Source organism: Leptodactylus fuscus, chromosome 4 (assembly GCF_031893055.1).
Source record: "Leptodactylus fuscus isolate aLepFus1 chromosome 4, aLepFus1.hap2, whole genome shotgun sequence".
NCBI classification, from domain to species: Eukaryota; Metazoa; Chordata; class Amphibia; order Anura; family Leptodactylidae; genus Leptodactylus; species Leptodactylus fuscus.
The window spans coordinates 134027295-134051354 of NC_134268.1; the positions used below are offsets into that span (position 1 = coordinate 134027295).

The following is a 24060-nucleotide window of genomic DNA, read 5'->3' on the forward strand; positions in this document are numbered from 1 at the left end:
TAAATATCTCATGAAAGAATAAAGTTACGTTAAAACTAAGCACACCACTGTTTTTCTTGCAAAATTCTCAACAAGTTTGATGCGTCACTTGTCCTTCTTCCCATTGAAAAAGCTAAAGTTGGATCCAAAATGGACAACTTCAAAATGTCCACCAAGGCCACCGCCCATCTTGAAAAGTTTTCTCCCTCCCATGTGCTAATGTGTCACCAACCATTCCCATTTTCTTTAGGTGTATCCATATAACTGGCCCACCGTGTAAAATATTTGGTGAAATCCTTACTCCTATGTTGACCCATAAGAGAGAGAACTCAGCTTCTTATATAAAAACATGGACATTTATTAGTCTTCGAGGAAAATCAGATGCAGGGAAAACTTCTGGAATAACAGAAATATCAGTCAATGTCTTATTAGCTTACAGAGAAGCTCACAGTTAGGTTTCTTCAATCTGGATATTCTGTAGTTCCAGCTTGGTTCATGCTTGATCTTCTGGTTGATGGACTCTTGAATGGTCACAACAACTTGTCCAGGTGACAGAGAAGAGAGATAGAAGCAGACAACCCCATAGTTCCCCCCAGACACGTGAGTCTTTCATTCATTTATGTCCTTGAGAGGGGGTGTTCCCCATCATCCTAAAGCTTCTTTATTTCTATATTAGGACAACTCTAAAATAGTGTACCTTTACCACACCCATATACCATAAAATAGAAGTGTCGTCAGTAGACTAGACTTAACCCTATATGCCATGAATATTGTTAACATAATATTTAGCGACAAGGACTACAGCACAAAATGTCCCCAAACAGAAATGTTTTGACACTTTTAGGCTAAGGCCCCACGTTGCGGAAACACAGCTTTTTTTTGTAGATTTTGTTACGGATTTTTGAGCCAATGCCAGAAAAAGATTGAGCAAATGGTAGAAATATAAGAGCTTCCTATATATTTTCCTAAGACATGCTTAGCTTTGGCTTAAAAGACTGCTACAAAATCTGCAACAAAAAAGCTGTGGGGCATTAGCCTTAAAGATCAGTTTACCACCTTAGGTTTTAATTCCTTTTGTTTCCTAGTAACTGAAAAGTGTTTATAGGAGTTGTCCACTTTCAGACCAATATTGAGAAAAAAAATTATTGTTTGCATATTAAAAAGTTAAATGATTTCCCAAATGCACAGCTTGTTATAGTCACAGCACAGTGATCAAACATCTGCCTGGTAATGAGATGTGCACCTATGATCTCATCACATGACATGGACTGGGCGTAAACAGAATGAATGACAGCAAGCAGAGATCTAGACAACTCTGAGAAATTGATAAAGTATATTGCAAAATTGCACAGTGGAATGCAAAAGTTTGGACACCCCTGGTCAAAATGACTGTTATTATGACCAGTTAAAATGGAAGATGAAATGATCATTAAAAGGCATAGAGTTATAGATTATACACACTTGTCTGTAATTTTAAGCAATATCAGTGTATCATTATGTTGGAGTACAGTTTTAGAGTGAAAAAGAGAAAGGAGTACCTTGCAAAAGTATGGGAACCCTTGTAGATTTGTGTGCTTGGATAACTTTGACCAAGGTCTCAGACCTTCATTAGCCAGTTAGGGTTATGGCTTGTTCACTACTATTGTTAGGAAAGTCCAAGTGATGCAAATTTTACAGCTTTATAAAAACCCAACCTCCTCTAACCTTGTGCCAAAAATTGGCAGCCATGAGTTTTTCTAAACAGATGCCTAGCATTCAGAGAATTAAAATGGTGGAGGCCCACAAAGCAGAAGGCTATAAGAAGATAGCAAAGCATTTTCAAGTTGACCTTTTCTCAATTCAAAATTAAGAAAAGACAGTTAAGAGGAACAGTGGCGATCAAGATATGTTATGGAAGACCAGGAAAAAATTCAGAGGTAGCTGCCTGTAGGATTGCCAATGTGGCAAATCAGAACCCCCCACTTGACTGCAAAAGACCTTCAGGAAGATTTATGAGACTCTAGAGTTGTCGTACATTGATCTACTGTTTAGAGACTCCTGCACAAATATGGCCTTCACAGAAGAGTCATCAGTGGAAAATTTCTGCTGCGTCCTCTGCATAAAACTCAGCGTCAGAAGCTTATAAAAGAACATCTAAACAATCCTAGCATTTTGGCAACAAGTCCTGTGAACCTATGAGGATAAAATAGAACTCTTTGGCGACAGTGATCAAAGGAATGTTTTGAAAAAAAAGGGCACAGAATTTCAGGAAAAGAACATCTCGAAACCCCTTATGGATACAGCCCAAAAGTGCATTAAGGACCAGGCCTCATTTTTCAAAACAGACTTGTGTCACTTTATATGGCAATAACTTTGAGATGCTTTAACTTATACAAGTGATGGTGAGATTCTTTCTTCGTGACATATTGTACCACATGTTACTGGAAAAAATTAACAAAATGTCACTTTATCCCCAAAGTTTTCATTTTTACAAGGGCTTAAAAGAGAATCAGCACCACACAGTTGGTTAAACAATTTCTCCCGAACACGGCAATACCCCATATGTTGTCATAATCTGCTGTATGGGTACATGGTCAGATTCAGAAAGGAAAGAGCGCTATTTGGCTTTTGGAGGGCAGACTTTGCCGAAATAGTTTTCTGGTGCCATGTCACATTTGCAGAGCAACTAGAGTACCAAAACACTGGAAACCCCCAAAAGTGACCCCCATTTAGGAAAATAAACACTTCACAGAACATATCAATGGGTATAATGAGCAGTGTGGCCCTACAGTTTTTTCACAGATTTTATTAGTATTGGTGCATGAAAATGAAAAATTACTTTTTTTTTTCAATAAACCATCAATTTAGTCCCAAATTTTTATTTTCACAAGAGGATAAAGGAGAAAAAGCTCCCCAAAGTTTGTTAAACAATTTATTCTAAACATGGTAATACCCCATATGTGGTTGTAAACTGCTGTATGGGTACATGGCAGAGTCTCTCCCTACACCAGACTTTTGGAAAAGGACCTTGGATTTACGTTTCTCTCCAACTGATTGGGCCTGTTCTTTCCTGTTTACACACAAATTGCCGCAGCCTTGCAGTGCACAGGAGAAAAATTTTAAGATCCTGACACGCTGGTACCAGTGCTCAGACCTCTTTCACAAGAGCTGTACTTCTGTCTTTGATAGTTGTTGGTGCTGTGGGGTCTCTCTTCCATATCTGGAGGCAGTGAAGGATCCAGACCTTTTGGTCCTCTGTGTTCTCTCTTTATACTAAAGTCAGCGGTCGCAATGTGGTCCCCTTTCTCCAATTGGTTCTCCTCTCCCTCATCCCGGGTAAGATATCCCGGGTGAAGAGCAATCTTCTGCATTATTTTATCATGGCTGCCAGTATGTTATCCAGCATCACTGGCAAAGCACTACAACCCCCTCATTGATGGAATGGATGCAGGAGTTCCTTCTCATCAGGAGGATGGAGGTTATTGTCGGAAGGGATTCTTCTGCCTCCTCTAAGTTCGAGACCTGACGGTCTTGGGTGGTGTTTCAGGAATCCTCAGAGTTTTGTAGTCTCTTCTCATAAGCCCCCTTAGTTTCCCTCCCACTGCCCTGATGGTTTTTGCCTCTCTTCCCCTCCTGCATCTTCCTTTGTTGTCTGTGCCCCCCTCATGTCTTTCTGTTTCCCTTTTCTTTCTCCTTTCTCATCCTTGTTCTTCCCTTGACATGCCGTTTTTGGACTTGTACGTCCATCAAAGCTGCTCCACTCACAAGAGAAGAAACACACTGGAGAGGCAAAGCAGTGTCAGCAAGTATTGCTATTTATGTCAGTTCACTCAGGAGTTTCTGGAAGCGAGTAGTTTCCTGGTTCTGCTCTCCGGTTCCTCTTTTTGGTGTGGTTTTGTAAATTAACTTTTATTTTGATTTTTTTGCAAGTTTTACAAGCAAATATGTAGCAGACAGATAACAGTCCAACAAAGCAGGTTCAGAGTAAATATGAACAGGCAATTACATCACAAATTGAGCCTATGAAGGTGGGTGAGAAGGAGAATGGAAGAGGCTACAGAGGAGGGGGAGAGAATGGAGGGGTGAGATGGGAAGAGAAGGGAGAGTAGAGAAAGAATAAAGATGAACTGTAGAGAGAGAAAACGATGGAGAAAGAAAGCGAGCCAAGGACGTAATAGACGAGATAAGGTCCATTATGACTAGATCAACACTGACATACATATGACTCACATGTCAGTGTTTATTAGTGAGTAGTTGGGATTTTCAAAAGAGTAACCAAGGGGACCACAGTTTGAGAAATTTGTCATGGGAGCCCCGAGACCAACTGAGAAGTTTTTCAAACCTGACTAACTGATCAACTTTACCCAGCCACTCAGTAATGTGCAGTGTGGATGACTGGAGCCAGTGGAGAAGTACTATGACTTTCGTGTCTTCCAGTAGTTCGGTCGTCAAATCCAATTTGGATAGGTAAAACCTGGCTGTGGGACAAAAAGACAGATCATCACTGGGTTCAAGACTAGAAATGAGTTAGTGACTTTTCAGATAATTGTCTGCATCTCAGTCCAGTGGGGTTTTACTAGACGGCAGAGCCACCAGATGTGGCGAAAAGACCTTCGCCATTGTGGCATCTCCAGCATATAGCTTGGGGGTTTTATACCATCTCGACAACATCTTGTAGTGAATTTTGGGTAGAATAACATGTGGAGAAGCAATGGGAGTGTTTCTGCACAAAAGAGGTTTCAGTCTTGGACAACTGCAGACCCAGTTCTGATTCCCACGAACTCAAGAATGATGGAACTGTGGGTGAGGAGGACAACTGTAGGAAAGATTTTCAGCTAAAGAGTTTTCTAGTTATCCTGGTTCTGGATAGCAATGATTTCTTGAACGGAGTGAGCTGTCTGTCCATAGATGAGATGTTTGGGAGTAACATGGCACACCAGTGTTAGTAGCAGTTTTCCTTTGAATTTAGCCCAAAAATCCTTATAGGACTGGTTGTAGTGTAGGATCAGATGTAGGTAAGTCTGCTGGGAGAATCTTAGATAGTGGCAGCATAAGAGTTTTAGGGTCAGTGCACGCAGAGTTTTTTGGCGCTGATTTTGACGCTGAATCCACCTTAAAATCAGCCTCCAAAAAAGCCTCCCAATAGAACTGTATTGGGAGGCTTTTTTGGAGGCTGATTTTAAGGAGGATTCAGTGTCAAAATCACTGCCAAAAAACTCTGTGTGCACTGACCCTAAGAGTCGCACAAAAGCACTTTTTCTCCAATTGCATCAAATTCTAAAATTTTTTCCAGCTACCGATGCACATTATACCGAAAAATATATTGTACTATTATGAAAAGAAATTTAGCCCAGAAATATTAAGCCCTAATATGTGAATGGAAAAATAAAAAAGTTCTGGGTTTTCGGAGGCAGGGAGTCATAAACGAAAAATCGAAAAATGTCACCAATAGGTAGGAGTTAATAGCCACTATCATTTATTAGTTTATCAGAATGTCTCATGTCACTGCATTAGCCCATCATTGTTTCCAGTAATAATTTGTTTTATTTACTGTGTGTAGGTGCTATTAGGCTTTATGTGCACAGTACTTTTCTACTCATAAATGAACGAAAAAGCTTTAAAATGCAAGTTTTTGTGCAAACTCACACTTACACAACTTCTTTTACACACAATTAAATACATGATGTTCTTTTTCTGCAACAATGCAAAAGCCCAACAATGCAATTTTTCAGCAAAAAATTATAAACCCAGTCCAAAAAACACATAAAAAACCTCTGTGTAATAGTACCCACAGGATGCAGCCACCTTCTCTGGCAGCCTCAGGCAGACAAAACCCTGCCCTAATGCTACAGCCAACTATTGTGCTATTAAAGAGGTATAGATAGGGTTCACTTCTACAACTGCAGAATAATTGGTGTCAGGAAGTGAGTGAGGTTTCATCTGCATGCAACTGCCGCAATATCAGAATGCAGTCTTATGATGCTGCTACATGTTCAGGCAAGGGTTACACAGCAGACTTTGTTTGCCACTCTCTTTGCATCACTAAAGATTGTACAATTGTTTGCAACTCCTTCAACAAAGTGGGTGAATCACATTGTGAAAAAAAATTCAGCCCCGCTTGACCTTTTTGCAACTAGAACTAGTTGCAGTCCAGCCACCCTTGAGGTTGCAATGATATTCCACTCACTCACATTGGTGAAGGAGAAGTAGGCAGCATGATAATATTTGGTTGCTTTAATCGTTTAGTCCTAGTCTGAGGTTTTGTACATTCATCTTTTTAATCCAAAGCTAGGTGTGGAGCATAAAGGGCGATGAGCTATAACAGACAAACTGTTCTGTTTTTTCAATTCACTCCTGATTATGACATCAAAAACTGCTTTAAATATAACCTGTAAACCTAGTAGTATTATATTAGTAATATATAACTACATAGTAAAAAAAACACAAAGACTTAGAAAGGTCTGACAGTAAATGTAAGAGACTTTCCAGGGATTAAAGGGACTCTATCATTGGGAAAAGTCATTTTATCTAAACACATACTTGCATAACCTTTAAAAAGGCTATTCACACATTCCTTTTGTATGTTAATCCCCTCAGTAGTTTTTGAATGAGCCCGGTTTTATTCATATGCTAATTAGCCTCCAGAAAGCACCCTTGAAGTCTCAGTGAGCTCTTTCTGCTGTGTGTATGGCACAGGCTGCTGCTGCTGATGACTCATCTCTCTGCTCTCACACACACATAGAAGAGAAGAGTGCTCAGTGATACTTAAGGCGCTCTCTGGATGCTATTTGGCATATGAATAAAAATGGACTCATTCAAAAACTACTGAGGGGGTTAACATAAAAAGGTATATGTGGAATAGCTTTTAAAAGGCTATTCAAGTATATGTTTAGTTAAAAATGACTTTTCCCAATGATTGGCCCCCTTTAAGTATTGATACCCCATCCTTGAGGATAAGTCATCAATATCAGATCAGTGAGGGTTTTTACAAAGGAAAATGCTTAGGCCTCTTCTCTGAGCACCAAGCATTCATTCAATTGAATCTGTAGGGGTTTGTTGGTGTCCATCATTTAATAGATCTTTCTTCAGAATTATTTTTCTGTAACAAATACAGTCAACAGGAAACATACTTGGAATAACATAAAAAAGACAACAAAATGCTTTATTTTAGAAAGAAAACAGAAGGGCAGTATAGGATAGGAAAGCTAAAGGTCTTCATTTTTTTCTGTAGTTGGCAGTCAACTAGGAAAGTGATGACCTCAGAATAGATGTGGTATCACACACAAAAAAAAGGTACAGTGTACAGCAACACCCTCTATTCCAATGTAACATCTCCTCCTCTGAATCTAGAAGTTGTATCAAGAGTGTTTCCACATCTATTACTTCCTGGTACTTGATAACATTTACTTACTAAATTAATTTTCCATTATTATTCACAACCTTCCTATTAGACACTGCTATATTTTCTGGTAATTTTGAACAGTATTTTTTCTTCATTTATGATGTGCCGAAAAATTTCTTAAGAAGACTTCTGAGTACAAAACAAAATCACTAAGCTAAACCCTTCAATAAACACCTTGAGGTATATAGGGCAGCATGGTGACTCAGTGGTATAACACGATATCCTGCAGCACTAGAATCCTCAATTTGTATCAGACCAAGGACAGCATCTGCAAGGAGTTTATATTTTCTCCCTATGATTGTGTGGGTTTCCTCCTTCTCTTCAAAAACATATTGATATGGAATGTAGATTGTGATCCCTATATGGGACACTAATGTCTGTAAAGTGCAATGGAATAACTGGAATTATACAAGTAACTACTTGTAATAAATACATGTAATTTTCAAAATACAGTATTTTGTTTTCACAATTATGGCATTTAATGAACTGTGTAAACGTAAAGCCAGCAAAACATACATGTAGAAGGCCTTAAACCTCATTCTTCATCCTGGTACTCCTTGACTTCCGCCCCTACTGCGATTACCGATAGGAGATTACAGTTTAGGCTGTTTCTGAACACAAGTTGAAAAACATTTCTTAATTTTTATACTTTGTATCTACAGATAGACCATATAGATAAACCATTTATCAATAGACTTCTTTATTTTCTTCTATCATTGAGGTGGTTTAGAAGCTCTTCAAGCATCAAAGAATGTAGATGAATTATTCATGCAAAGATTAGGCCAAAAAGTCTAAGGTTGCACATTCTCTTTGCCCTGCAATGTGTCAACATAGAAAATAAGTGCCACTTTGTGGGTATTTCAGAGCATAAGAGAAATACTGCAATAAATGTAAATGACTTTCAGACTATTTAAAAATATGTTAAATAACTTAAACTTAAATGACACACTTGAGACAGAATTGAAAAATTAAGTCATTACTCCCGCTTTGTACTTTCTGTTTGTTTTGTGCAATGCTACTGTGACTTGCTAAATAAAAAAAAAATTACAAATTATGAAATCCTATTTTGTTTAAAGCATTCCTGTATTTTCATTTCACTTTTCAGATTAAGGTGCTATGTGTGTACACTAGATTTGGCCATTCACTTATATTTTGCAGTTTTTAGTGGTTTCCGCTCTCCATGCTGTATCTGAAAATTGCAATCTTCTGCACAAACCAGGTGGAACAGCTTCTGCTATATAACTTACTTAAAAACAGCCCCATGACCTTACAGGACAGAAACAGAGAAGTATTGACAAGTGTTGGTATAAATAAAGTGCTTTGTTTAAAATACAAAGACTTCTATTTTACTGTTTCTTATCTTATCTCTTCTACTTTTAGCTTCTCTCTGCATAGACTTACATAGAGAAGAGTCATTTGACCTGCAGCCTGTCTTGAGATGGATAGAAGAGTGACTTTCAGAGTGAAAGTGTTTTAGGAGAAATATGCACAAACATGATTAAATTAAAAAACAAATGAAAAACATGTGCAGTAACATTTACACAGTATACTTACATTAAGTACATTAAGCATTAGGGTTGAACATAGAAAATAAAATGTTTTGGGTTTTTTTGTTTTGTTTTTTTTAAATAAACTTGTAAATTTTTGTGCAAATCACAAAATTTTAAAACAAGATGTAAATGTATCATTAAAGTACAAAACATGATGAGAAACTCAAAATTAACAATTGCTGAAATATTCACAGAGAAATTGACACCCAACAGATTTATAATTCCTGGATACAACATGAAGCCATGAAAAGGCTCAGTCTTATAAGTGCACTAAAATAAAGTGTATATATTATTGAACTTATTATATTAATTATATTATTATATCAGAAATATACAGAATAATTAAGTATTACCTGCTAAACTGCCAGGTCTCTGCAATGTGGCTGTGGCATATAGTTCTTGTGACGGCTTAGTGTACTGATCAGAGGAATGAACTATTCGTTTTGTAGGTGAAAGAGTAGCATATGAACCAATTGCCGAACTTAGTTGATGTAAAGGTGAAGAAGATATATTAGACTGAATGGTTGGTGGAGAGGTCACCCTTGCAGATGAAGAAGGACCTGCTGATGATACAACTATGTTGATAGGTGAACTGGTACTGTAGGATTTGGCAAGACGACTAGGAGATTGTTTGGGAGAAGAAATTCGCTGCGTGGTACTGTAGCCAGTACTTTCTGATGCGGATCCTACCCGCTGGAGTTTAGTTGGAGAGCCTATTTGCTGCATTGATAAGGGAGAGCTAACTCTCTGTGCTGGCAAAGTTGAACTTGAATAAAAAAGTGTTGAAGAATGTGGAGACTCAGGCAAATGAAAAGCACTCCCATGGCTTGGCACAAAGGAATCTCTTGAGTGAGAGGCAGCATGTGATTGGGAGGGCTCAGTAGTAGATGAATGAGCTACTCTGCTACTTGTGCTCTGTAAAAAGAAAAAAACACCATTATTATTATTATTATTATTATTACATCCAAACAGACACATACATTTACTGCATTATATTGATTTTAATAGTCTATCCTTCATACAAAAACACCACAAATTATATAAATATGCATTTCACTTGTAAGATTGATGAAACACAATTATAGTTTTTGGATTTGTTAGTCACATTATAGGATAATTCATTGGCCACCACAATATTAAGGAAAAACTTACAGTACAGACCAAAAGTTTGAACACACCTTCTCATTCAAAGACTTTTCTGTATTTTCATGACTATGAAAATTGTATATTCACACTGAAGGGATCAAAACTATGAATTAACTCATGTGGAATTATATACTTAAAGAGGACTTTTCACCGATTGGGGCACAGGCAATTCTATATACTGCTGGAAAGCAGACAGTGTGCTGAATTCAGCGCACTGTCAGCTTTCCCAATCTGTGTCCCGGGTAAAGCGCTATCGGTCCCGGTGCCGTAGCGCTTTACAGTCAGAAGGGCATTTCTGACGGTCTGTCAGGGACGTCCTTCTGCCCAGCAGCGCCTATCGTGCTGTACTGTGGAGCAGGGAGGAACGCCCCCTCCCCTCCTGATAATACTCGTCTATGGACGAGCACTGTGAGCAGAGGGAGGGGGCGTTCTTCCCGCTCACACTGTACAGCGCTATAGGCACTGCTGGGCAGAAGGGTGTCCCTGGCTAACTGTCAGAAACGCCCTTCTGACTGTAAAGCGCTTTGTGAATTCAACACACTGTCAGCTTTCCAGCAGTATATAGAACTGGCTGTGCCCCAATCGGTGTGTGAAACAACTGAAAATATGTCTTATATTCTAGGTTTTTCAAAGTAGCCACCTTTTGCTTTGATTACTGCTTTGCACACTCTTGGCATTCTCTTGATGAGCTTCAAGAGGTAGTCACCAAAATGGTTTTCACTTCACAGGTGTAACCTGTCAGGATTAATAAGTGGGATTTCTTGCCTTATAAATGGGGTTGGGACCATCAGTTGTGTTGTGCAGAAGTCAGGTGGATACATAGCTGATAGTCCTACTGAATAGACTGTTAAGAGTTTCTATTGTGGCAAGAAAAAAGCAGCTAAGTAAAGAAAAACGAGTGGCCATCATTACTTTGAGAAATTAAGGTCAGTCAGTCCAAAAAAATTGGAAAAATTTTGAAAGTGTCCCCAAGTGCAGTTGCAAAAACCATGAAGCGCTACAAAGAAACTGGCTCACATGAGGACCACCCCAGGAATTGAAGAACAAGAGTCAACTCTGATGCGGAGGATAAGTTCATCCGGGTCACCAACCTCAGAAATCGCAGGTTAACAGCAGCTCAGATTAGAGACCAGGGCAATGCCACACAGAGTTCTAGCAGCAGACACATCTCTACAACAACTGTTAAGAGGAGACTTTGTGCAGCAGGCCTTCATGATAAAATAGCTGCTAGAAAACCACTACTAAGGACAGGCAACAAGCGGAAGAGACTTGTTGGGCTTTAGAACACAAAGAATGGACATTAGACCAGTGGAAATTTGGGTTTTGGTCTGATGAGTCCAAAATTTGAGATCTTTGGTTCCAACCACCGTGTTTCTGTGCGACGCAGAAAAGGCGAACAGATGGACTTTACATGCCTGGTTCCCACCGTGAAGCATGGAGGAGGTGGTGTGAGGCTGCTTTGCTGGTGACACTGTTGGGGATTTATTCAATATTGAAGGCATACTGAACCAGCATGGCTACCACAGCATCTTGCAGAGGCATGCTATTCCATCCAATTTGCATTTAGTTGGACCATCATATATTTTTCTACAGGACAATTACCCCAAACACACCTCCAGGCTGTGTAAGAGCTATTTGACCAAGAAGGAGAGTGATGGGGTGCTATGCCAAATGACCTGGCCTCCACAGTCACCAGACCTGAACTCAATCGAGATGGTTTGGGATGAGCTGGACCGCAGAGTGAAGGCAAAAGGGCCAACAAGTGCTAAGAATCTCTGGGAACTCTGAGAAAGTGTGTCCAAACTTTTGGTCTGTACTGTACATCAACAAATTCTTTATTACATTACAACAACTATCACCCTCATTAGGGCAGCCATAGTTGCTCCACATAACAGAGGCACTGTCTCCCTGTTTACATCTTGGGAGACAGATTTGCATATTCTTCCCCTTTGTGTTGCAATTCATGCAACAACAGTGGATTTGTGCAAAAGCACCACATTAAAAAACATCCAAAATTAAGTGTTTTTTGTAGAAAAAGAACTGCTAGAATAGGCTGTAATGCAGAGGAAGATTAGTAGATACAACTGTATATAAGTGTAATACAGAAGGCACTATATAAACATTTAGATGTCGGAAAATGAAGATGAATTTGTGGTGGACAGAATTTGCCAGAACAGATTTTGAGTATAATGTCTCATTTGCAGAGCCCCTAAAGTATCCTTACAATAGAAAGTGACCCCATTTTAGAAACTAGACTCCACAAGGAATTTCTGAAAATTTAAATTTGTAAAGAAAAAAGTAATTGTAGTGCTTAATACGTTTTGCCTGCTTTGTGTCATCAGAGACATGCATGCCTAAAACTTTAAAGAGGGTTATCACAGGTACAAAAAAGTTGTATACGTGGATGTAAATGGATTGAAAGGGATAAGAGGTGTGCTTTTTAGCTTTTGGAATGTAAATTGAGAGGTACTGGTTTCTGGACACCATTTTGTTTTTGAAGAGTTTCAGAGATGCCAATAAATTGGAATTCCCCAAGAAGTGATGCTATTCTGTAGGGGCACTCTTAAACCAGGTTTTAAAAAAAAAAAACAGGGTTTTTTCGTTGTGCAAAATACGCTCCAAACAGTCTCTCCTGCGACTAGCTGCGATGGGCCTAGTCGGAGCAGCCGCGGAATCCGTGTCAAGAAAGGGCATGTTGCTTCTTTTCTCTGCGAGTGAGAACAAACCGCTCATAGAAATAGGAACCCATTGAATTCAATGGGAGGCGTTTTTTTGAGCCGGATTCTGAGGTGGATTCTTCCTCAAAATCCGGACCAAAAAAACCCAGAGTGAACCCAGCTTTAGGGTCTCGGCAAATACAGCACGGCATCTAAAAACAAACAATCTAATTCTGCACTCAAAAAGACACATAACGCTCCTTCTCATCTGCTTCTTGCTTTGTGCCCAAACAGAAGCTTATCCCAACATATATGACACTGTTCTACTCAGGAAAATGAACTTAATAACATCATATGTGGGTATAAACTACTGTGTGGACACACAGCTGGGCACAGAAGGGAAGTAGTGCTATTTAGTTTTTTGGATGTCATGCCATTTTTTTTCTAAACCCTTGAATTGCCAATAATCCACAAACACATGAGCCCATTTTGGAAATTGAACCCCTCAAGGCATTAATAAGTGGCACAGGGAGAATTTTTAAAATCCTTGAGTGTTGTACAAATTTAGTTTCCAGAAATGAATGAGCAGCTGGGGAAAAGGGAAATCAGCATTTTTTTTTCAGAGATGTGCTATTTCAGTGCCTGATATGTTACGCCCAGCTTCTGTCATCAGAGACACTTAAAAAAATAGTTATCCCAGGCACATCAGGTTTTGGAGCGTTCATGTCTGATGCAAGTTGGGCACAACATAATGGACAGTGAAATGTCCTGGAAAAACTTTCATTTTTACTTTTTTCCATTCACTTAATAATGTAAATTAATGCAAGACATGAGAGTTAAAAATGTTTAGTGTAACCCTGGATAAATTCCTTTAGGTGTGTAGTTTCCGAAATGGGGTTATGTGTCGGGGGAGTCCACTATAATGTTTCTACAAATGTAACACAGTGTTCAAAAACCAAACAGTCTAAATCTGTCCTCCAAAAACCAAATAGCGCTCCTTCCCTTTAGTACCCAGCAGTGTGCCCAAATTTCAGATATACCCACATCTTACATTAAGTACATTATTTTGTGTACAACAGTGGCATGAACTGCAGTTTGGGCACACAGCACGGCACAGATGTGAAGGAGCGCTATGTGGCTTTTGGATTTAGATATTTTGTATCTGGGCACCATGTCATGTTTGCAGAGCCACTAAGCCATGTTTGCAGATGCCAGTTAAGTGGAATCCCCTATGCAGTGATCCCATTTTGGAAACTTCCTCCCTAAAAGAATTTATTAAGGGGTGTAGTGAGCATTTGCTTTCCAGTAGCTCCTATGATTGGATCTGTGGATCAAAACTGGCATATTTTCCCTTGCAAGCTCTAGATTTGGGGAGTACCCTGATATACACAACAACAGCTTATTCATTTCTTTTCTGCCAAAGACAGTTTTTCAATTTTTTTCCCATCAGCATACAGCATAAGTAATATTATCTTTATTCTACAGGTTGGAACAATTACAGCAATACCTAATATACCAAATATATATATATATATATATTAGCAGGAGGACCCTGCTTCGCACGGGTATATTTCATTTTTTGTTTGTGTAGGGGCCCCGTAAGAATTGTCCAGTTTTGCACTGGTCTATTTTGTATATCGTTTGTTTCCATAAGCATCTCAATTCGGATACCAGTAAAAAACCTGCAATCGGTTGTTATGGAGACCTGGAGTAAAGCTGTGTGTATCAGTGAAAAACTTGTGATCGGTTGTTATGGAGACCTGGAGTAAAGCTGTGTGTAACAGTGTCATCCACAGCGCCCTGCCCCTTTAAAGTTGACATAAGGCAGTGAAGAAAAATGGCTGGGTTGCTATGGAAACCTGGAGTAAAACTCTAATATGTGGTACTCTGTGCAGAGCCATGTATCTAATCCTCCAGCGTGTGGTATTGTGTGCAGTGGTGCGTATCTAATCCTCTGGCACTTGGTACTGTGTGCAAACATGCGTATTTAATCCTCCTGCGTGTGGTACTGTGTGCTGACTGGTGTAGCTAATCCTCCAGCGTGTGGTACTGTGTGCAGATGCGCATATCTATTCCCCTGGCTTGTGATGCTGTGTGCTGACTTGTGTAGCTAATCCTCCAGCATGTGGTACTGTGTGCAGATGCGCGTATCTAATCCTCCAGTGTGTGGTACAGTGTGCAGACGCGCGTATCTAATCCTTTGATGTGTGGTGCTGTGTGCAAACACGTGTATCTATCGCTCCCCATGTGGTATTGTGCGCAGTAGCATGTATCTAATCCTTCGGCATGTAGTACTGTGTGCAGTGGCTCGTATCTAATCCTCCATCGTGTGGAATTGTGTAAAGACGTACGTATCTAATCCTTTGGCATGTGTAACTGTGTACAGACGCACGTATCTAATCCTCCAGTGTGTGGTACTGTGTGCTGACATGCATATCTAATCATCTGGCATGTGGTACTGTGTGCAGACACGTGTATCTAACCCTAACCGTGTTGTATTGTGTGCAGTAGAGCGTATCTAATCCTCTGCCGTGTGGTATTGTGTAAAGACGTGCGTATCTAATCCTCCGGCGTGTGGAACTTTGCGCAGACGGGTATATCTAATCCTGCAGCATGTGGAACTGTGTACAGATCTGAGTATCTAATCCTGCAGCATGTGCTATTGTGTAAAGACTTGCATATCTAATCCTGTGGCATGTGTAACTGTGTATAGATGCACATATCTAATCCTGTGGCATCTAAATCTGTGTGAAGACGAGCATATCTAATCCTCCGACATGTGAAATTGTGTGTAGATGCGCATATCTAATCCTGTGGCATGTGGAACTGTGTGCAGATGTGCGTATCTAATCCTCCTGCATGTGGTATTGTGTGCAGTGGTGCGTATCTAATCCTCTGGCGTGTGGAATTGTGTGAAGACACGTGTATCTAATCCTCTGGTGCTTGGTACTGTGTGCAGACATGCGTATTTAATCCTCCTGCATGTGGTACTGTGTGCTGACTTGTGTATCTAATCCTGCAGCTTGTGGTACTGTGTGCAGACACGCATATTTAATCCCCTGGCGTGTGATACTGTGTGCTGACTTGTGTATCTAATCCTCCAGCATGTGGTACTGTGTGCAGATGCGCGTATCTAATCCTCCAGTGTGTGGTACTGTGTACAGACATGCGTATCTAATCCTTTGACATGTGGTACTGTGTGCAGACGCGTGCATCTAACGCTCCCCGTGTGGTATTGTGCGCAGTAGCATTTCTCTAATCCTTTGGCGTGTCGTATTGTGTGCAGTAGTGCGTACCTTATCCTCCATCGTGTGGTATTGTGTAAAGACGTACGTATCTAATCCTACGGCATGTGTAACTGTGTATAAATGCACGTATCTAATCCTCTGACGTCTAAATCTGTTTGAAGACGCACGTATCTAATCCTCCAACATCTGGAATTGTGTGTAGATGCGCGTATCTAATCCTGTGGCGTGTATAACTGTGGGCATTGGTGCGTATCCAATCCTCTGGGGTGTGGTATTGTGTGCAGTTGCGCATAGCTAATCCTGTGGCCTGTGGAACTGTGTGCAGATGTGCGTATCTAATCCTCCTGCATGTGGTATTGTGTGCAGTGGTGCGTATCTAATCCTCTGGCGTGTGGTACTGTGTAAAGACGTGCGTATCTAATCCTCCTTCCGGCGTGTAGTACTGTGTAAAGACGCCTGTATCTAATCCTCTGGTGTTTGATACTGTGTGCTGATTTGTGTATTTAATCCTCTGGCACTTGTGGTACTTTGTGCAGACGCGCATATCTAATCCTCTGGCATGTGGAACTGTGTGCAGACGTATGTATCTAATCTTCCAGCATATGTTACTGTGTGCTGACTTGTGTATCTAATCCGCCAGCGTGTGGTACTGTGTACAGATGCTCGTATCTAATCCTCCCACATGTTGTACTGTGCGCTGACATGGGTATCTAATCGTCTGGCATGTGGTACTATGTGCAGTGGCGCATATCTAATCCTCCGGCGTGTGGTATTGTGTGCAGTGGCGCGTATCCAATCCTCCGGTGTGTGGTATTGTGTGCAGTGACGTGTATCTAATCCTCTGGTGTGTGGTATTGTGTGAAGACGGGCATATCGAATCCTCTGGCTTGTGGTACTGTGTGCAAAAGCGCGTATCTAATTCTCCGGCCGGCAAGATGATGCTGCAGCTCTTTGGAGGTGGTCTGTGGATTGTCCTTGACTGTTCTCACCATTCTTCTTCTCTGCCTTTCTGATATTTTTCTTGGTCTGCCACTTCTGGGCTTAACAAGAACTGTCCCTGTGGTCTTCTATTTTCTTACTATGTTCCTCACAGTGGAAACTGCAGGTTAAATCTCTGAGACAACTTTTTGTATCCTTCTCCTGAACAACTATGTTGAACAATCTTTGTTTTCAGATCATTTAAGAGTTGTTTTGAGTAGCCCATGATGCCACTCTTCAGAGGAGATTCAAATAGGAGAACAACTTGCAATTGGCCACCTTAAAGAGGACCTTTCACCACTTTTGGGCACATGCAGTGTTATATACTGCTGGAAAGCTGACAGTGCGCTGAGTTCAGCGCACTGTCGGCTTTCCCGATCCGTGCCCGGTGTAAAGAGCTTACGGTGCCGGTACCGTAGTGCTCTATGGTCAGAAGGGCGTTTCTGACCATTAGCCAGGAACGTCCTTCTGCCTCGCGGCGCCAATCGCGCTGTGCTGTGGAGCCGGGAGGAACGCCCCCTCCCTCTCCTGATAATACTCGTCTATGGACGAGCTGTGTGAGCAGAGGGAGGGGGGCGTTCCTCCCCGCTCCACAGCACAGCGCGATTGGCGCCGCGAGGCAGAAGGACGTTCCTGGCTAATAGTCAGAAACGCCCTTCTGACCATAGAGCACTACGGTACCGGCACCGTAAGCTCTTTACACCGGGCACGGATCGGGAAAGCCGACAGTGCGCTGAACTGAGCACACTGTCAGCTTTCCGGCAGTATATAACACTGCCTGTGCCCAAAAGTGGTGAAAGGTCCTCTTTAAATACCTTTTCTCATGATTGGATACACCTGGCTATGAAGTTCAAAGCTCAGTGAGGTTACAAAATCAATTTTGTGCTTCAGTAAGTCAGTAAAAAGTATTTAGGAGTATTCAAATCAATAAAATGATAAGGGTACCAAAATTTTTGCACCGGTCAAATTTTGGTTTAATATATACACTCACCGGCCACTTTATTAGGTACACCTGTCCAACTGCTCGTTAACACTTAATTTCTAATCAGCCAATCACATGGCGGCAACTCAGTGCATTTAGGCATGTAGACATGGTCAAGACAATCTCCTGCAGTTCAAACCGAGCATCAGTATGGGGAAGAAAGGTGATTTGAGTGCCTTTGAACGTGGCATGGTTGTTGGTGCCAGAAGGGCTGGTCTGAGTATTTCAGAAACTGCTGATCTACTGGGATTTTCACGCACAACCATCTCTAGGGTTTACAGAGAATGGTCCAAAAAAGAAAAAACATCCAGTGAGCGGCAGTTCTGTGGGCGGAAATGCTTTGTTGATGCCAGAAGTCAGAGGAGAATGGCCAGACTGGTTCGAGCTGATAGAAAGGCAACAGTGACTCAAATAGCCACCCGTTACAACCAAGGTAGCCAGAAGAGCATCTCTGAACGCACAGTACGTCGAACTTTGAGGCAGATGGGCTACAGCAGCAGAAGACCACACCGGGTGCCACTCCTTTCAGCTAAGAACAGGAAACTGAGGCTACAATTTGCACAAGCTCATCGAAATTGGACAATTGAAGATTGGAAAAACGTTGCCTGGTCTGATGAGTCTCGATTTCTGCTGCGACATTCGGATGGTAGGGTCAGAATTTGGTGTCAACAACATGAAAGCATGGATCCATCCTGCCTTGTATCAACGGTTCAGGCTGGTAGTGGTGGTGTCATGGTGTGGGGAATATTTTCTTGGCACTCTTTGGGCCCCTTGGTACCAATTGAACATCGTTGCAACGCCAAAGCCTACCTGAGTATTGTTGCTGACCATGTCCATCCCTTTATGACCACAATGTACCCAACATCTGATGGCTACTTTCAGCAGGATAATGCGCCATGTCATAAAGCTGGAATCATCTCAGACTGGTTTCTTGAACATGACAATGAGTTCACTGTACTCCAATGGCCTCCACAGTCACCAGATCTCAATCCAATAGAGCATCTTTGGGATGTGGTGGAACGGGAGATTCGCATCATGGATGTGCAGCCGACAAATCTGCGGCAACTGTGTCATGCCATCATGCCAATATGGACCAAAATCTCTGAGGAATGCTTCCAGCACCTTGTTGAATCTATGCCACGAAGAATTGAGGCAGTTCTGAAGGCAAAAGGGGGTCCAACCCGTTACTAGCATGGTGTACCTAATAAAGTGGCCGGTGAGTGTATATCGCACATTTTCTTTTCGATAAACCTCATTTCAATCCTGAAATATTACTGTGTCCATCAGTTATTAGATATATCAAACTGAAATGGCTGTTGCAAACACCAAAATATTTAGAACTAAAAATGATTAAGATTAATAGGGGTGCCCAATCTTTTTCATAGGACTGCATATAAAACTCAAAATCTGTAGTAGTCTGCTCAATACAAATCTACAGTTTTTACCCGATTTGGGTGAAATTTGGTATGCCCCCTCTCCACTCACAGGAGCAGAATACTGCGCCATTACATCTCACTAGCGCCGCCCCGTCCCCCCGTCATGAGATTGGGACCCCCGAAGTTAGGCCCTATACATATAATGGGGAAATGTGAAAATGAAAGTGCTAAGGGGAAAACAACAGTTGTGACTGACAGGGACAGATTATAGCGATGGCGCCAAAGAGTCGCTTCTAAAGGGGCTGCACCACCACACACAACACACAAACATTTCACAAACACCATATGAACATCACACATACACCAACCCACAAGCCACAACACCACATAAATGGGTTTGAAAACTCACTGCCGGGTTTCCGTCACCTGTCCAGTCTCTCGGGGCTGAAGATAGAAGCACGCCGGATTGGCTAAAGCGGAGACGGGGCGCAGGTGTGAACCCGCCCTGGAGGCTGAGCTCTAATTGGTTAATATGGGCAAGTACACAAGTCTGCGGTTTTCATTACTGAGATGTAAGTTTTAATTTTTGATAAAAAATAGTTCAAAAATAGTTGTAACAGTTTATACTACATAATGTGTATTGAATATGTAAAATCAATAAAAATGTTGAAATAAAAAAAAAAGTTGTTCACATTAATGTTACGTAATGTTAGTATTTTTTTATTCAAGGCTGGATAAACTCTAGACTCTATGTCACTATAGAATTATATTTGCCACCTGCATTAGACTTGTCGGTCCTGCACAATGCGGCTAAATTTGTGACTCAGTTCCCTAACGCTACGTTAATTTGTGTGTGTGACTTTAATAAAGTACTACATAACTCCACAGATAGATTTACTGTATCAGGCCCTCCATCACACACCCCTCTCACCTGGCTCAACTTATACTGGAATTGGGCTGGCATGACCTATCATGTCTTAAACACCTGCTAGCTGAAGTGTTTTCCTGAAATTTGGCCAACCAGATCATGAATGGATCATGCCATGGTAAACTCCAAAGCTTATTTAATAGTAGTTGACGTCTTTGCATCGAGAAACCTCTTATAACTCAACATTGCTAGTGGAATTTGGGGATGGAGCAAATCTAGGACACCCCCCCCCACACACACACACACACAATTGGCGTATTCACCCACTTTTATGGTAAACTATCAAATTGTATTTAAGAGGATTTATTAAATCTTCTGTTTCATATATTAAGTGGGAGTCCTCTTCCCTGGAAACAGTTGGCGGACAAGTGTGCCCTGTTGGACATCGCACACATTGTCAATCCTAGTGATGAGTCTAGATCTCAGTGGCTCAAGTTCAACAGAAAATAGTTACATGTATTACAAGCTAAAGGCCCATATGTCCCAATTCTTTAACAAACAAAGGTTCTATGAGTTGGGAAACCAATCCAGCAGACTCATAGTCCATTTGATAGATCAAAATACTGCCTCCCCGGCTTTCTTGAGAGTTTAATCGGAAGAGTGTGAAATTCTTGCAGAATAGTATAGTGTGGCTATACGTGATAGATTTTAACAATATTACTATGTTCTCTACCAACCAACTAAACACTCCTGTTCAAGAACTTGTGACATACCTAGCAGAAGTCCCTTTACTAACTTTGACTGAGGAGCAGAGAGACTACTTAAATTCACCCCCTTAAATTGAAGGAATTGTCTGACGCCCTAGTTGCTATGGCCAAGGTTAAATCGCTGGGCACGAATGGCTTACTGGTAGAGGTATTTGCCCAGTACCAGACTGTATTGATTCTTACTCTGCTGAAATGCTACGATGACACATACTTGGCCCACACTGTGCCAAACTTCCTTGATGACACTAATATTATCCTTCTCCTCAAGCCAGATAAGGATTCGCTGGACTGTGAGTCCTATAGACCCATCTCTCTCCTCAATATTGATTACAAACTGCTTACTAAAATATTAACAAACAGGTTAAATTATTTTATTCTGGACATGTGCCATCTAAATCAAACGGGCTTTATGCCTGGTAGATTCCCCACTGATAACTTTAGATGGACCCAAGCTGTGACTCACATTGGAGATGCTCTTAACCACTTCCATACCGGGCCAATTTCTGGTCCAGGACACTTTTTTTTTTTTAATGTGCAGTTTTGAAGGCTGTAACAGTTTTACCATTTGCATAATGCAAATGATATTCTTGACAAGCAAGACTATAGCTTTGAGATGGATAGCCCCCGCCTATCTTCTCTATCAGTGTGGAGGAAGTCATTCAATTCTATTTCACCATATAACCAGATAGCGTATAAAGGAAGAGGTTGTCCCGAGAAATTTCAAAAGGTTTGGGGCTCATGGTATAATTCACTGTTAAACTTACAGCATGCACTGCCACATCTTTTTATGCAGCTCTTAGCTTATTTACTGCCTAGACAGGGAAGACTGCCAGGAGTACCCATGACCTCTTTTACATATTAGACCTCTGTGATATACTTTTAGATGTTACACACTATTTTGTACTGTTTGGTTGAGATTGCGATACTTTATTGTCTCTTTACCCTGTTTATACCCTATAAAGGTCATGCTGGATATTTTAAGTTGGGACTTCCCTGCCTGGACTTCCTTTCGGGATGACAATGACCACATTATCAGCTTTGCAGCATTGTTTTTTCTTGTTAAAGTTTATTTTCTTTATACATTGTAAGGTATGGTTTGAGATCATTGTGATATATAGTCACTACTACTTCTTTTTATTGTATACTATATTGTACAATTTTCAATAAAACAAGTTTAAAGAAGAATAAAGAATATTACAAAGATTATTTATGACACAAATGCTGCCAGAAAATCAAAAGTTGTCCGCAAGTTTAGTTTCACTTTAAGGACTAATCTATTACTCAAGTGAACGTAAAGACTACTTGTGGAAATTTGACACAAAAAGTGTGGACTGTCAAATACTTATTGAATGCAGTCATAATAGGATATGATTTTCCTCTGTTCTGAGGAACCTGTAAAAATGGTCTGCACACTATCAGGCTACAGGAAGGCACTGATGTCACTGATAATTTTCCTAGCAATTGTTATAGGAGATGAGGTGGAGTCTCCTGATAAAAATCAGCCTTGCCAGAACTTGAGGTGTTTCGGCATTAGAAAAGAAGACTGTTTTAAATGGTGTCCTTTATTTGAAGTACATAACAAACTGTTATATTGGGTTACTAAAGATAATAATAAAGTTGTAGAACAATTGCTAGTTCCAGGGCCCTATAGGAAAATGATGTTAGATATTGCTCATTTTCATGTGTTCATGGGGGACACTTAGCTACAGTTAAGACCAGGGAAAGTATCTTTCAGAGGTGATAAAGAAATTGAAAACTATTCTAAATCTTGTCCTATCTGCCAATTAAATGATCTTGCGGTTCATTTCAGAAACCCTTTGGTGTCCCTACCTGTCGTTAAGGTGCCATTTGATTGGATTGGATCTAGTGGTACCATTAGTAAAGTCTGCCAAGGGACATGACCTAACCCCAGAACAGCAACAGATAACCACCAAACTGAGGGATATGGAGAAAGTCATCAAAGACTTCCAGAACCCTCTGGACTCGCCAATCACCATAAAAGATATACAGGAAAGAATTGCCCTGCTGAAAGGCAAAAAGGCCAGCGGCCCTGACGGCATCCTACCAGAGATGATCAAATACAGCCCTCCAGCAATACACGCGGCACTGGCAAAACTATTCACCCTCATCCTCAATACCGGACACTTCCCCCAAGACTGGAACAAAGGCCTCATAACTCCCATCTACACGAATGGAGACCAATATGACCCCAACAACTACAGAGGGATCTGCATCACGCTGGGGAAACTGTTCAACAGCATCATCAATAACAGAATCCTCACCTTCCTCACACAACACGGGGTCCTCAGCAAGAGTCAAGCAGGGTTCATGCCAAACCACCGCACCACAGACCATATCTACACCCTGCACAGCCTCATCAAGACCCACGTCCACAACACCAGAAGAGGCAAGATATTTGCCTGCTTCGTGGACTTCAAGAAGGCGTTCGACTCAGTATGGCACCCAGGCCTGCACCTAAAACTCCTAGAGAGTGGAAAAGGAGGAAGAACGTATGACGTCATCAAGAGCTCCTACACCGGAAACCAGTGCAGTGTGAAGGTGAATGGGAAAAGGACAGCATACTTCCAACAGGCCCGAGGGGTCAGACAAGGCTGTAGCCTGAGCCCAACGCTCTTCAACATCTACATCAATGAACTGGCTACAGCCCTGGAGGCCTCACCAACTCCAGGCCTCACCCTGAACGACCGTAAAGTGAAGTTCCTGCTATACGCCGACGACCTCCTACTTCTGTCCCCCACCGAGAAAGACCTCCAAGAAAGCCTGTCAGTGCTGGAAAAATTCAGCACCACATGGGCCCTACCCATCAACCAGAAGAAGACCAAAGTCATGGTATTTCAGAAGAAGGGCCACAACAAAGCCCCACCCCACAATTCACACTGAATGGCTCCACACTGGAGAAAACCAACAGCTACACCTACCTGGGGCTGGAGCTCAGCCAATCAGGAAGCTTCAAAACAGCAATAGAAATCCTGAAAGGAAAAGCCTGTAGAACCTTCTACGTCATCAGAAGACAACTGTACCACCTCAAACCACCGGTGAGGGTCTGGCTGAAGATATTTGACGCAGTCATCACTCCTAACCTTCTCTATGGCAGTGAGGTTTGGGGC

The 24060-nt window shown here is 41.3% G+C and overlaps 1 protein-coding gene across 5 annotated transcripts in view; it reads right to left on the reverse strand.

Moving 5' to 3' along the window:
- The window catches only part of CTNND2 (catenin delta 2), a 368350-nt gene that overhangs the window by 174638 nt on the left and 169652 nt on the right, over positions 1-24060 (reverse strand). For all 5 annotated transcript variants that reach the window (XM_075271079.1, XM_075271077.1, XM_075271078.1 and 2 more), the window contains exon 7: positions 9264-9825. In XM_075271079.1, coding sequence (XP_075127180.1) covers positions 9264-9825 — 562 coding nt within the window. The remainder of the gene's footprint in view (positions 1-9263; positions 9826-24060) is intronic.